This window comes from Charadrius vociferus, unplaced genomic scaffold, assembly GCF_000708025.1.
Source record: "Charadrius vociferus isolate BGI_N301 unplaced genomic scaffold, ASM70802v2 scaffold82, whole genome shotgun sequence".
NCBI lineage: Eukaryota > Metazoa > Chordata > Aves > Charadriiformes > Charadriidae > Charadrius > Charadrius vociferus.
Window position 1 is genome coordinate 748,519 of NW_009647401.1, and position 13,615 is coordinate 762,133.

The 13,615-nt window shown below is 41.8% G+C and overlaps 1 protein-coding gene across 1 annotated transcript in view; it reads left to right on the forward strand.

Annotated features, from left to right (window-relative positions):
• NCOA7 (nuclear receptor coactivator 7) overlaps positions 1–13,615 on the forward strand; it is a 71,373-nt gene that overhangs the window by 55,424 nt on the left and 2,334 nt on the right. The window contains exons 11-13 of the mRNA XM_009880186.1: positions 7,886–8,033; positions 12,550–12,675; positions 13,155–13,307. Coding sequence (XP_009878488.1) covers positions 7,886–8,033; positions 12,550–12,675; positions 13,155–13,307 — 427 coding nt within the window. The remainder of the gene's footprint in view (positions 1–7,885; positions 8,034–12,549; positions 12,676–13,154; positions 13,308–13,615) is intronic.

Here is a 13,615-nt window from a genome sequence, read left to right on the forward strand (position 1 = left end):
TGCTGAACCCGGTCCTTGGCTCCTCAGGGATTGCAAAAGGGCAGGTTCAGAAAATTCTAGGTTGAAGTGTGAGTAAATACTTCAAGGAGTTGGAGTGATGCTGTAATATAACACAAGGTCAGTCAGTGCTTTGGGGATAGTGTATCTAATGTTGAATAAAACTGCTGAGCTGAACTGAGGTCATCTCTGATCGTTGCTCTGTGCGACAGGTAAATCTATTAAGTTTCTTACCACAGACTTGGAAAACGGCTTCTCTACTTGACATTTTTCTCAATAGTAAGAAGACCTAACCCATATATAAACTGAAGTGTTGACAATCGGTTTTTAGAATGAGGAAAAAGTAACTGTTGCTGCAGCACTTGGCTGTGCTGGCTGACGTGCCAGATCTTTGCAGTCAGGGCTGCGGTTCAGATCTTGGTCAAAATTACTGGTGAGTGTAGTATAAGATTGGGTCATTTTGGTGCTATTTGTGCATGCCTGTTTTAACACCACAGAGGTGCATAAAAGATCATGTAGAACTTGGGGCAAAAACTAGATGTGAGACCCAGTCCTTCATATTAGTGCAAGACGTGTCTTTGCCTAACAAGTCAGTATGTTCTCCAAACTCTCGGATGCCTTCCCAAAGCAAAATGCATCGCCTTCTACCCACTGGTAATGTTCTTGCACCAGTATTGTGTAGTATATAATTACCAGTGTTGGATCTTGAAAGTGCCATGGATAGCAGGGCTTTTGGGATAGCTTTGCAATGTATTTCTGTTAAAATGTATCAAAATAATTTACTACATTTAAAAACATTTGGAATGCAATTTATATTCATGTATGAAAATATCAAGAATACCACTCTCATCTCATTGGCCAAAAAATAGCATAAATAAAACACTTTGTCCAGTGCAATCACAGTAGCTTGTGCAGCATCTTAATGTTTCATTGTAATAATAAAAAAAAAAAAAACAACAGACCAAAAAAACCCCAACAAACTAAACTTGGATTAAGATTGTGAAGAAATTGGTTTGGATGTCTATAATCATTGTGTAACTTAAATCTTCTTCTCATTTACATTTAATTACATATTTTCATGATCTCTTAGCATTTGCTTTAAAACAGCTTCTGTCATCAGCTGTGAAAATGGCTCCATTTTCAGCCTAGGCCCCGTAGCCCACTGCTCCCAGCAAAGCTGCTCTTCCGTTTGCAGGCTGCTGCTGCTTTCCTGGCCTTGGCAGGCTGGGGAAAGCTGCACTGGGGGGGAGACATACTTACATTTTAAAATTTTAAATACTTTTTTTTTTTTTTTAGTGGAAGTCTCTGGAAACATTATTAATACAGTGAGAAGACTGTTAGGCTGATATTCTTTACAAAGGCTGTCAATAAGTTTTAAGTGTCGTTTGCCTTTTGCAGCTGTTCTGGGTTTTTCTCTCTCCCTACGTGGCTTCCCGGGTGCCGAGAGTGTCCCGGCACGCGTTGCCCTGTGACCTGCACAGCTCGGCTGAGTTAATCAGTGACTATAGGGCTGCATTGCACTGCCCGATTGATCACAGTGGTGCTTGCTTTGACACGTAACAGGGGAGACGGACACCTCAAGTTGCCTTATATATGGATTACTACAGATTACTCAGTCTAGGGCAGCTTCTTGTCGGGTTCAGCTGAGCAGAGCGCCACCCATGGTTTTGGACACTAATAGAGAGATTGATTCTTTTGCTGAGAAGTCTTGCAATGGGTGTAGCATACAGTATTAGAAGGTAAGTCTGTGCGTGCTCTTACTACATGGATTTATGTCTAAATGCTATATAGATTTTCCACCCTAGTGGTTTTTGAGTAGTAGTAGGTCGGTAATTATGTCACAGATTTCCTTAAGGCCTTGCAGAGGAAAATGCCTTGCACTGGGACAGAGATAGTAATGCAGAATTTCTTTGTTTATAAACATGTGTCCTAACAAATAATTTACTCATTTTAGCATTGACTAGTTCTTCATTCAAAAAGTAAATCTCATTGATAATCTGTAATATAAATTTGGCAGACAGGTTTGGTTTATGAATGCATAATTTGCACTGATGTTGATGTAAAAGGCATTGCACTGAGGTCATGATGCTGAGATGGCATCTGCTTTTTTGGAAGTTTCTTTTTTGAGAGCAGGCAGATTTTTCAAGGAGGCAAAGTAACAGGGCTTGAGCCTTGCTTCTCTTTTTCAGTCGTAGCTTCCTGCCCCATTGATTTTTTTGGTTTGGGGAGTTGGGTGAGTTTTGGTTTGGTTTTTGTTACTGTTTCTGTAGGGTTTCTTTTTGTAGAGCAAGATGTTGCTTGGTTGTGACTCATGTTAGTATCTAGTATGTAACACCCTGTAGTTAATATGGTTGAAGCTGAGATCTGGAAGAACTTGCAGCACAGCTAGCTGGAGTCAATACCTACGTGATGCTTCCATGCACTTACACAGGACTTTGTATAAAGGGATGATGATTAAGAAGCTCCTGATGCTGAAGGATCACTCTCCCATGCTCTTGTTAATGGAATGGAATAGGTAGCGTAAAGCTTAGATTTAGATGCCTTTTGAATTAGCCTTCTACAAATAGAGTACTCCTAGACTCCTGGTAAGTAAGATATCAAACTATAGAGATGAAACCTATGAAATTGGCCCAAACCACAACCACCTGTTTGTATATATAGTTTAATAACTTAGAATGAGGGCTCATATAAGTTTATATAAGCTCATATAAGCATATCGGCTTACAAAACCTTAAAATACCTTAACTATCATAAGATCCATGAATGATCATCATCATCATCATCTAGTCAGGCATGTTTATAAAAAAGTCATAAGACTCCTGAATTAATTCCTGTTTCTAGGCCAGGAGCTGTGGTTGGGCTTAGAGCCTTTGTACATGTATCACAGGATGCACAAACCCTCTCCCACTACGCACACACGCACATTTGGAAGTAGCGTCCCTCCCACCTGTGACTGACTTGAAGTCATTCATTTATGGAAAACTGGTTTGCCTCTGCCCTCAAAGAAGTCAGATACTGTTGCCATATCAACAGAAATGGTGGTGGTGATGATGATGTCAGTTTGGGACCTCCTAAATTAAAGTACCTCTTTTAGAAGAAAAATAATTTACAGTTCCCCCTCAAGAATCGACTGTAACTTGACAAGTTGTCTGGTGTGTTTTACTGATAGTTGCCTTTGCTCTTTTTCAGTGCACTATATACCTACTTTAATTTTTCTGGCTTCTGGTCCCTGGTTGTAGTTGTGCCTGTATTACCAGGATTCAGTTCCTCTTAATATAGGCTGTCACAGGACGTCACTCCTGTAAGCTAAATAATTCTTTTTGCCTCTTGCTGTATGGCAGTTTGTTTTGCATCTCTAAGTTGCAACACTTGAGTATGACTTGGGAACGGTGCACCAGAGATGGGCAGAGTATTCCCGCAGCAGTCACCAAAGTGTCAAACACCAAACTAAACACAGTCTCTTTCCTCCTGAATGTTACTTTCTTGGTACATTCAAGGGTTGCACTAAGTATTGTCATCAGTGTGCTGGTGCAGAACTCTTGCTCCAGACTTCAGAGCCGTCATCCCAGGTCTCTAGGGTCCTTCTGCCAAGGCTAAAGTACCTTCCTGCAAGCACAGCCTCTGCTCAGTGTCCTCCAGTGTGTGCTCCTCCATTCAGATGCATTCACGCACACAGCTGATTTGTGCCCAGTTTACTAAGCAGTGTGGTAGCGTAAATACTTCAACGAAGCTTTTGTCTTACACTGATTTTATCACTTTGTTGTCATGATCTTTTTGTCATGTTTTGTACCCTCCAAAATTAGTTTTCTGCTGAGTGCATATTCTTTAGTATAAACTTAACTTTTTACATTTGTACCCTCTGTGTGTATGTTACTGTGAACGTATTTGTAAGCATATTTACTTTCCTTTTAATCTGGCTACAGCTGGGTGGGGGGGTGTCCCCTCTTTAATCAGTGTTCCATCTTTCATTTTTGATTTGTCTCCTAGATTGTTTTTTTTTTAAAAAAAAAAAATACTGTTGCCATCTTTTCCTTTTAAATAATTTCTTTCTGGAGTGATTAACTTCAGGTTTCTCAAGTTGTTTCTTTCCAAGGATTTTATGTTTTATTGATGTTTCTCTGTTAGTGCATGACACATTTATAAGCATGTGATCACCAAAGTAGCTATTGAATTCTAGGATAAATTTCATCACAGCTGTCAAGTTGGCTGTAAAAGTGTTCCTCAAGCCGTGGTTTTTCAATTTAAAAATTGACTTCAGTTTTTTCAATTTGATAGCTTGGAAATAACCACTATAGCATAACAGTGTAATTTTATTAACAGGGAAGGGATGCTCTGCATCCCCTTTCAGAATGACCTCATTTCCACAGTCACCTATTTCTTGTTTTATGCTGCTGCTTTTAAATCTGCAGTGCCCGGATTTATTTAGCATCTGTCCATGGTAGAGGAAAACTTAGTTATGGACTGCTTAAATAAACTGAGTATATACAGGTCCGCGGGGCTTGACAGGAAATATTCTGAGCATACTGAGGAAGTTGGTTGATGTTATTGCAAGGCTGCTTTCTATCATCCTTTGAAAGGTTATGATCATTGGGAGAGATCCTTAATAATTGGAAAAACAAGTACTGCAACCATCTTCAGAAGAACGGAGGAGGATCTGTGAGAGCACAGGGCAGTCAGTTTCACCTCACTCCCTGGGAAAATTATGAAGCACATCCTTACGGACGCTGTTTCCAAGCGTGTGGAGGGCAAGAAGTGATCAGGAACAGCTATCATAGATTTATCAAGGGCAAATTGTTTTTCTACCAACCAGATAACTTTTCTGTTTGAGATGGCTAGCTCTGTGAACAAGGGGAGACCAAGGGACTATTGTTTTGCCATGACCTGAGTAAGGCTTTTGACACAATCTCCCATAGTATTCTTATACCCAAATTGGAAAGATGTGACCTGGACATGTAGACTGCCAGGTCAGTGAAAAAATGACTGGACCATTGGGCTCAAAGGGTTGATAGGTAGTCTGAGTGGCAGCCAGGTACAAGTGGTATTCTTTGGGCATTGGTACTGTTTAATGCCTTCATCAGCACCATAGTCATTGGGACAGAATACAACTTTGTCATTTTGGGGAATGATGCCAAATCTGGGGAGTGTTCATATATTGGAGGGTAGGGCTGCTGTTCAGAGGGACCTCAACACGGAGGAATAGGCTGGCAGAAACATCAGGAAGTTCAGAAAAGGCAAATGCAAAGTTGTGCACTTAGGGTGGAGCAGCCCCTGTAGTGATACAGTCTGGGGATGGGTGGCCTGGCGAGCAGCTCTGCAGAAAAGGAGCTGGGGAAGAGAACAAACTCGACATAAGTCAGTGGTGTGTCTTTGCAGTAAGGAGGGCTTCGCTTCTTGCTGGCCCATGGAAGGAAGAGCATAGCTAACAACTTCCCCTCTTCCTTTTGGACACATGGTTAAAAAAAGGATGGGGGGAAAAGAGGAGAAAAAAAAAAAAAAGTAGGATGTCACCAGACCTTTCTCAGATCACATGCTGCATGCATCGGAGGAAATTGTGATTAAATAGAAGAGAAAAACAACATTGAACTCCTTATACATGGAACAGGTTGCATGGAGAGGTTGCGGAATCTCTGTGGGAGATTTTCACAGCTCCAAATGGACAAGACTCTACAACCGCCTCTAATTTGGATGTTAGCTCTACTATAAACAGAAGTTGGCCTAGATGATCTCCAGAGGTGCCTTACAACCTGAATATGTTCTGCAATTCTGAGATGAGAGAGTATGCTGCTCTCCTCCACCCTCCTGCGTGAACGTGCTTTCAAACTGATCTCAGCCAGACATCAGCAACCATGAGTTTTATTGTTCTTTCATAGGGATTTGTAGGAATTACAAAGTTAGCTTTCCAGACCAGGGATACTGCGCATAAAATACACAGTGCTCAAGGTAAGTATCTCTTTCAGTTAAAACTCGCATTAGTTAGCAGAGAGATGATCATACTGCTCTTTCCAAGCCTCTGTGAGCAAGTGAAGAGTAACGGGGCATGCTGAGTGGCACCTATTGATGTCTGAAAACTGCCGTTAGAAGTAAGAGGTCTTGCATAAAATGAGATGGTACAGCTTTTAGAAGCACTTTCCATAGTTCACTGTGTTTAAATCTATCCAAACTTGCAAGCAATCATGTGGCTTCTCACAAAGAAGAGGGGAACCCGTGGCAATGGGAGTGTGACCCTTTTTTAGCCTTTTCCAGGTAATTATTGGCAAGAACTACCCCAAAGACTGATTGTTTGCACAGTACTACCTTGATCTCGTGTGTGTGTGTGTTGCTGCAGAGGAATGAACAGCTGCTAAAATTTTTACTTTGGTATCAATGTTCACTACTTTAGTTGTTCTTGATGAAGGGAGGCTGCTGATTACTCAGGAACTAGTGTTGGGTGTTTACAAATTTAGGACAATTGTACTAAAACTGTATTTGATTGTATATGTTAAAAATGTTTCATAGGGACAGTTCTTATTTGAGAACAAATATTTAAACTGCTAGAACGTCTGTTAGCAATGCACCACAGAAGCATTTGTGAATGTGCGAAGGAGAAGAGGAAAAAACTGATGACAATGCTAACTTTTTCCTTTTTCATGATTAAGAGGACATTTCCATGATGAAGCAAAGTCAATTCTTTATTCTTTCTGAAGGTAGTGGAAATAGGATCCAAATTTCTTGAGGCCAAAGTGAGTCAAGCCCGTTCAAATATCTCGCTTTGACTGCGAATTAGTGTAGCTGTCATGAGCAGGAAACGATTTCAGGGTAGTCAGTTATGCTGTTAGAACTGACATCAGATTCTAGCCATCGTTGGTAGGAGTGTAGAGCAAAAACCAGACTTGATAGGAAAATATGTCTCTGGAATTATACTAGTGACCATGAACAGAATCCAACAGTGCTGAAATGGTGTTTTAAGATTATTTGTGCTTATATGTCTAAATCTAAGTAACTGGAAATAATATGGGGAAAAAGTCTAAATTTCTCTAAGATTTTTCTTGGTTTGTAGTGATCGAGGAATTGCCAGACAAAGCTTTCTGGTGAATAGTTGGAGAAAGATCCAGCATCATAAGTACTTACTATCTTTCTATCTGCCCTCTTTAATTACGGTTTGAATTTTTTGCTGGCAATTCAACTTCATGTACAGTAGATCCACTAGCATATTCCTGTTTGAAATTGCGTGTGTTCATTTTAATTTTAATATACTAAATAAATTCCTTCTTTAGAAATCATTTCACTATTTGTCATGGATGTTGTCAAATAACATCTCTTTAAAGACAGTTATTTAGAGCTGTCTACATTTATGGAAGCGCGTACACAGCTGGTACTATATCATTAGCAAAGCTGTCAGTAACTGCTTATTTTCATTACGCGAACAGAATGAAGAATTGTTTTGTGGTTAGTCTCTGTAACTTCTAGAGGGCAGCTAGAAATGTGTAGACTTTACTGGTGATACCTTATGGCTTGGTTTACTCAGGAGGTCAAACTAAATAATTAAAGTGAGGGTTTTTTATGGACTTAACTATTGTGAGCATGATCTAATACCAAACAATTTGTCCTCCTAATATGAATCGTGTGTGACTGGACAAGCGACTTAGATTTCCTGTGATGCTTTGGCTGTGTGTATAGCAAAGGGAGGAAAAAATACTGTGGGGATGGAAAGCAGAGAGACCTTGAAATGCTTGAGGCTGCCAGGTGGAAGGAGCTCTTGCCTTGTGTGGTACATGAGGGTGGAAGTACATGGGTATCCTACTTGTATGGTTGTCCCTTCTTTGTCATTGGGCAGCACCTCAGTACTACATGACAGTGTTGTGTTCATGGACCACTGCACAACGGTTGTCTCCTCCTCTTCTGTTTACAGGGTGGATCACTTGTACACATTTTTTGTTCAGTGGTCACCAGAAATATATGGGAAAGATGCCAAAGAGCAAGGTTTTGTCGTGGTAGAAAAGGAGGAGCTTGACATGATAGACAACTTCTTCAGTGAGCCCACTACTAAAAGCTGGGAGGTGAGTGCTTGTTGCCATTGTATGAAGCATGTTCATATCAAGTGTGCATCCCCTGTTAAGAATATCAGCACTTGCTCTTTTGATGATTTTTATGGTGTTTCTTTTTAGTGCTTGCTGCTTCGTGTAGAAGTCTGCTCAAGGCTTGTGTCTGTCTCACTAATGTACTCATATTCCTTCAGTCCTACTTTCTTCTCTCCCTAGACAGAGCAGGCAAACAACTGGGAGCTCTGTGGTATGCAACCAGCAGAAGCTGTGTAAATGTTTTAGTTATGTGATGTTAGCCTTTTGCAAAACTATACAGGTGTATGTTGTCAGCATTGCTAAACTTGTGTTGTATTTATACGCTACAAATAAAACCTCCAAAATGTATATGTACACTTAAACACCAACAGGGACTCCTGTGTGCTGGTTGAAATGGATTGGTGTGTGATGTTGTGCCATACCCTTTGCTTCTCAGGTGCACGCAGAAATACTTTTTGAATATTGGTTGTCAGAGGGATAGGTTTTAGACTGGGACTTTGTTTTTTTCATGTGGGGGCTTTTGAAATCTGTTTTAACTACTTGGCATGGCTGTGTTTGTCTGTCTCTTGTGTATACAAAGCCTAGTTCCTAAGGCAAATAAATTCACATGCATTTTTAATGATATTTCTGAATGCTGAAGCACTTGCTGTGCTGAGGATATGGGTTAAATTAAAAAACGGATAAATTCCTAAGTGGGAAATATCTTGATAGTGATTTAAAAAGTGATCTGATTCTTTGTCTTAAACGTAAACTTGTTTTTAAAATTCTGCCCCCCCCCCCTTTTTTTTTTAAGCATTTCTATCCTCAAAGTAGGTTGTTGTTTGAAAGTGGAGCACAGGAGTGGCACTTGTCATTTGAAATGTGTCAGCATTACCTCTAATCCCAGATAGCTTTTATTTTTACAGTTTTGTAGTTTCTTAATGTTTGTACTTTATGAACTGCAAGAGGAAAAAAAAAAAGTCTTCATTCTTATTTTGCTCAGAGATGAGTGCAGTCATATATCGCACTAGTTTCCACTGTTCAGTTATTTGCATGCCATTTTCATAAAGCCAAAACGAAGGAGGAGGGCCAGTGATCTGAAAAACAGAGGTGGGAGAGATCTGGCCACGCTGGGAGCTTGTGTCTCATTGTTTTATTAAAATATGTGTTGGGAGAAGAATTAGCGGGAAACAGGTTCTTAAAGGTGTGTCTCTCTTATTTGTAGTATGTTCGAGCTTTACAAATTTAAAGTAGGTCTGCCAGGAAATCTCTATTGAAAGTCCAAATTTGGGCATGATTACTGTGAAAGTTTCACTCTCCCTTGTGGGGAAACAGAAACTATGATTGTAGAGAAGTATACAAGCAATTTTATCACAGCTTGCCACAGTCAGTAGCTGTCTCTCATGCTCGTGGGTGAGAGCTCTTGCCACTAGAGCAGGCAATTGTAGTGGATACTACAAAATAAACCGGTAGATGATGAAAGGGAAACAAATGCCTTTGAATATCCGAATTCTTTACTATGCCAGACCTGACCAGGAGGAATCCTATGTGGAGGTATGTTGAACTGTGTCCCTGTTTGAACAGCATGAATCTGATACAGCACTTTTGTCCTAGTAAAAAATGTGCTCCGAACTCAGATGAATTTTAACAGGGTATTTCCACCTCAGGTACCTTGCTTTCTCAATTCCATAAAATCCTTAAAAGATTTTGTAAATCCAGTTTCTGTAGTGGTTGATTCTTTTCATCTGCTTCTGCTTTTGTGCAGTCTGTAAATACCTGATCTTGCAGATTCCTTTTTTTGCAGTTGTTGACTTTGAACTTCATTCAGATGTGCACTTCAGTTATAGACTGAATAGGTCTCTATGCAGTGAGGAGGGAGGCTTGTCTGTCTTTGGAGTTGATTTGCAATTTACAGCTGTTTTAATAGCTTTTCTGTGGTTGCCTATGTGTGTAAGTTTGGTTGCATTTTGCTACAGATACCTGTTGCTGGTTGATTTACTGTGATAACTCTTCCCCCGCTCCTGGGAGGCAACTACTCCTGGAAAATAGTCTTCAAAAGAGGAGTTGGGTACTTTTAATATAAGATGAAAAATGTGTTCTCTAAGGAGGGGGGAAAAAAAAAAAAAGTAAAATAAAATAATAGCCAGGGACATGCAGAGGGGAGGAAAACCATTCAGGAGGTGGAAAAAGAAGGATAAAAGCAGAAAGACCATTTTCCTTTAACAGTTCGTTAGGTTTTTTTTAAATAGATCTTAATTTTGCAGTGCAAACCTTCCCTGAAACTGGCCGTATGAAAATTTTCCAGCACGGGATTCCTTCCAGTCTCGGAAGACTCAGGACTAGATCCCGGTGAGCCTGGGCTGGAGAGGTAGGGTGCAGCTGTACAGCTCTTCCAGTGTCACCGGCAGGAATACCTGTACTGCCTGGGTGTGCAGGGGCACGTAACAAGGTTAATTCTGCAGGCTGTTTTTTGCCTTGTGGTGGTCCTTCAGTGTTTTCCTAACCCCGCTGTGCGCGCTGGAGTGGCAGTGCCCGGGTGGCCTGCTCAGAGCGGCTGCCCTGGGCTCAGCTCCAGGCGGCTGCAGGTGAACGCAGGCTGGACTTGAGTGCGTGCAGCGGACGTGTTGCTTTCATCCCCGTGAAGACGCTTGGTGTGACTGATGTTAGGGCTTTGTCCTACCCACAGTGAACTCCTCACCAGTCCTGGTCTTCATGAAAAGCTCCTTCTGTGCTTTGTGGTGTGGTTAAATCTGTACCTGGAGTCAGTCCAGTGGATTTGCTTTCTTGCCTGTGGGGCACCTGCGTGTAGGACCTCCAGGCACTTCTTGGCAATTGTCTCAACTGTTGACAGCTGCTGCAAGTTCAAGCAGTGATTGTAAAAGCGCAGAAGAGTTACGCAAAACTTCATCCACGTGTAACATGAAAGTCATTTGGAAGCCATATTTGCAGGGAAGTGTGTGGCAGCAGCGCAGCGTGCTCTGCAGCCACATCTTGAGGTTCCTGCTCCAAGATAAGACCTCCGTGGTGATACGCTCGTGGAAGGAAGGCGGTTTAAGATTTCCTGGTTGTTTTGTAGCTAGGTCTCCTTGCTTCCCCTTTTCTTTCTCATCTGCCCCATCTCTGAGCTGTTGCTGCTGCTTCCTGTTTGCTATGGTCGCACCGAGCCCCAGCTAAAGCGCTGCTGCGAGGCACAGTGTGCTTCATCTCACCTCCTGCTGCTGAAGCTCCTGTCACTTGCTTAACACCCTGAGCCTCACTGAAGGGTTAGCAGCTTTCCAGCTGTGCCAGATGATGCTCTCTGCCAGCCAGGAGGGTGAGCACCCCAGCAGAGTCAGGACACCTGGACCGCTACCACCGAGGGGTGAGGCAGTGTCCTCCCTTCTGCGGCGAGCTCCAGGCACCATGGGTGCTGCCAGCCTGGGAGCTCCAGCCCTGCACCACGTTTGGGCTCCTGTTTGCTGCCTGTGCCATGTGGGGTTCAGAGTTTGTCCCCTTTCTCTCTCGGCATCTCGTAGGCTGCTGATTCCTTTTATAGACAAGCATTAAATGTGTGGACTTGAATTCTCATTTTGTTTCCAGCTTTATGGGGAAAAGTAGTGTGGCTTACCTGTAGTTGCTACAGAGAAGTGCTTCATTTTATAAGTATTTAAATTCAAACTTGATGTTAGAAATATTTATATGGCCTCACCTTTTAAAATATTACAATGTGCTCTCTTTATAAAGTTTTGAGCAAAGGAATATATAGAAGTTTCCAAAGTGTTGTTTGATCATTTCCAACTCAGAATGTATTTTATAAAGACCTTGACTCTCAGAATGACTATTTTCAAGAACTTAGGTAAACTGGATGCTCAAAATCTTACTTAGTAGATTTCCTACAAGACAGAACTTTGAAATCTCTGTTCAAGTTGATTTACATTTTTGTCTTTGGTATATTCATTGTTTCAGTTTGTATACACAAAACCATGTCTGAGTCAGTAAAGAAAACCAGGGAAAAGGTGCTGTTTTATTAAAAGGGAGAATTGAAATTTTAAACTTTTTCATGTTCTCATGCATTAGCACCTGAGAAAATAATTAATTTACTCAACTAGCTACATGAGCGAAAACAAAGAAGCTCATTTAGACTCCCAAAAGACATCTAGTTCAGATGCATGTAGTGTGCCTTGGAAGAAGTAGGTGCTCTTTAGCCATCTGACTTGGGACCAAGTACCTCTGAGACAGGCCACATCATGTCACCCGGTTACCTCAGTGTTTATTAATCCCAGAGAACTCTGCAGCTGTGGGAGGTCACAAGGCACCGAAGAAATTCTGGCTATGCTGTCTCAAAGACACCTTGCCAGTTAAGATTTTCTCCATTTGGTTGAGGCCGTCTGTGCTTGATAAAACCGCCGCATGGCATGTTTGTGCTCCACACAGTGTAACAGATGAGGAGTATGTTGTTTTAAATTAATTGGCTTCAACAGAGGATTGACAGTGTAAAAGCTATGCTTTAGGTTGAACACTTGTTCTCTTGCCTCAGATCATTACTGTAGAAGAAGCAAAACGACGAAAGAGCGTTTGCAGTTACTATGAAGAAGATGATGATGATACTTTGCCTGTCTTAAAGCATCACAGCGCTCTTCTGGAGAATATGCACATAGAGCAGGTATGGCACGAAAAGCCTCAAGTTTCCTTGTTGGCTGTGGTGCTGTCTCTGCTGAGTGTGGGACATGCTGCCTTCTGGAGGCAATACCAATGCTTTTCAAGTGTTTGGGAAGCACTTAGTATGTTGGAGTGCCCTTGTGCAAGGTCCTGTTTGCTGCTGTACCGGCTCGCCTGGAAAGCTTATTTTTATATTTTGCAACTCTGGAGTTTAAGTTGTGATCTTGAGGGCTGGCAACTCTTTCAGTGCTTGGAGAGGGGGTGCCCGTTTTGAAATGTCTTTCACAGGTGATGTGAATGCAGACAGTGGGGCTCAGGACGAGGCCACATGCATTTAGCAGAGATGTGAAGCTGCTAGCATCAGCTGCTGCTTTGGCAGCCAGTTTATGGCTCAGAAGCCCCTGCAGCAAGGGAATGGTCTGGGGCACCACCTGTGACACAACCTGTTGAATATGTAACCATTTCCCTCTGTTCATTGCCCAGCTTGCCCGGCGCTTGCCCGCACGAGTGCAAGGATATCCGTGGCGGCTTGCATACAGCACACTGGAGCATGGGACTAGCCTGAAGACTCTGTACCGTAAATCAGCATCTCTCGACAGTCCAGTTCTCCTTGTCATCAAGGATATGGACAACCAGGTAAGGACTGCTTGTTCTGCGGGGGTCAGACTGAGAGGGCAGCATAATGAAAAGTGATCACTATGAAGTGCTAGTCATACCGTGAAGTGACATCATACCAAAATAAGACATTGTTTTTTTCTTTCATATTTTCTATTGCTTAAACTAAACTTACAGGCAGGAAAGCACATCAGCAGTAATAGAAATACCTCCCCAAGCTTCGTAATTGCCATGAGTGCTCCTTTTAATAGTGCCCATGGAAGTATCTTCCTGAAGTACCTCAGTTAACAAGCTGCCACAAATAATGCTTCTGTAGAGGTCTTCAGTAG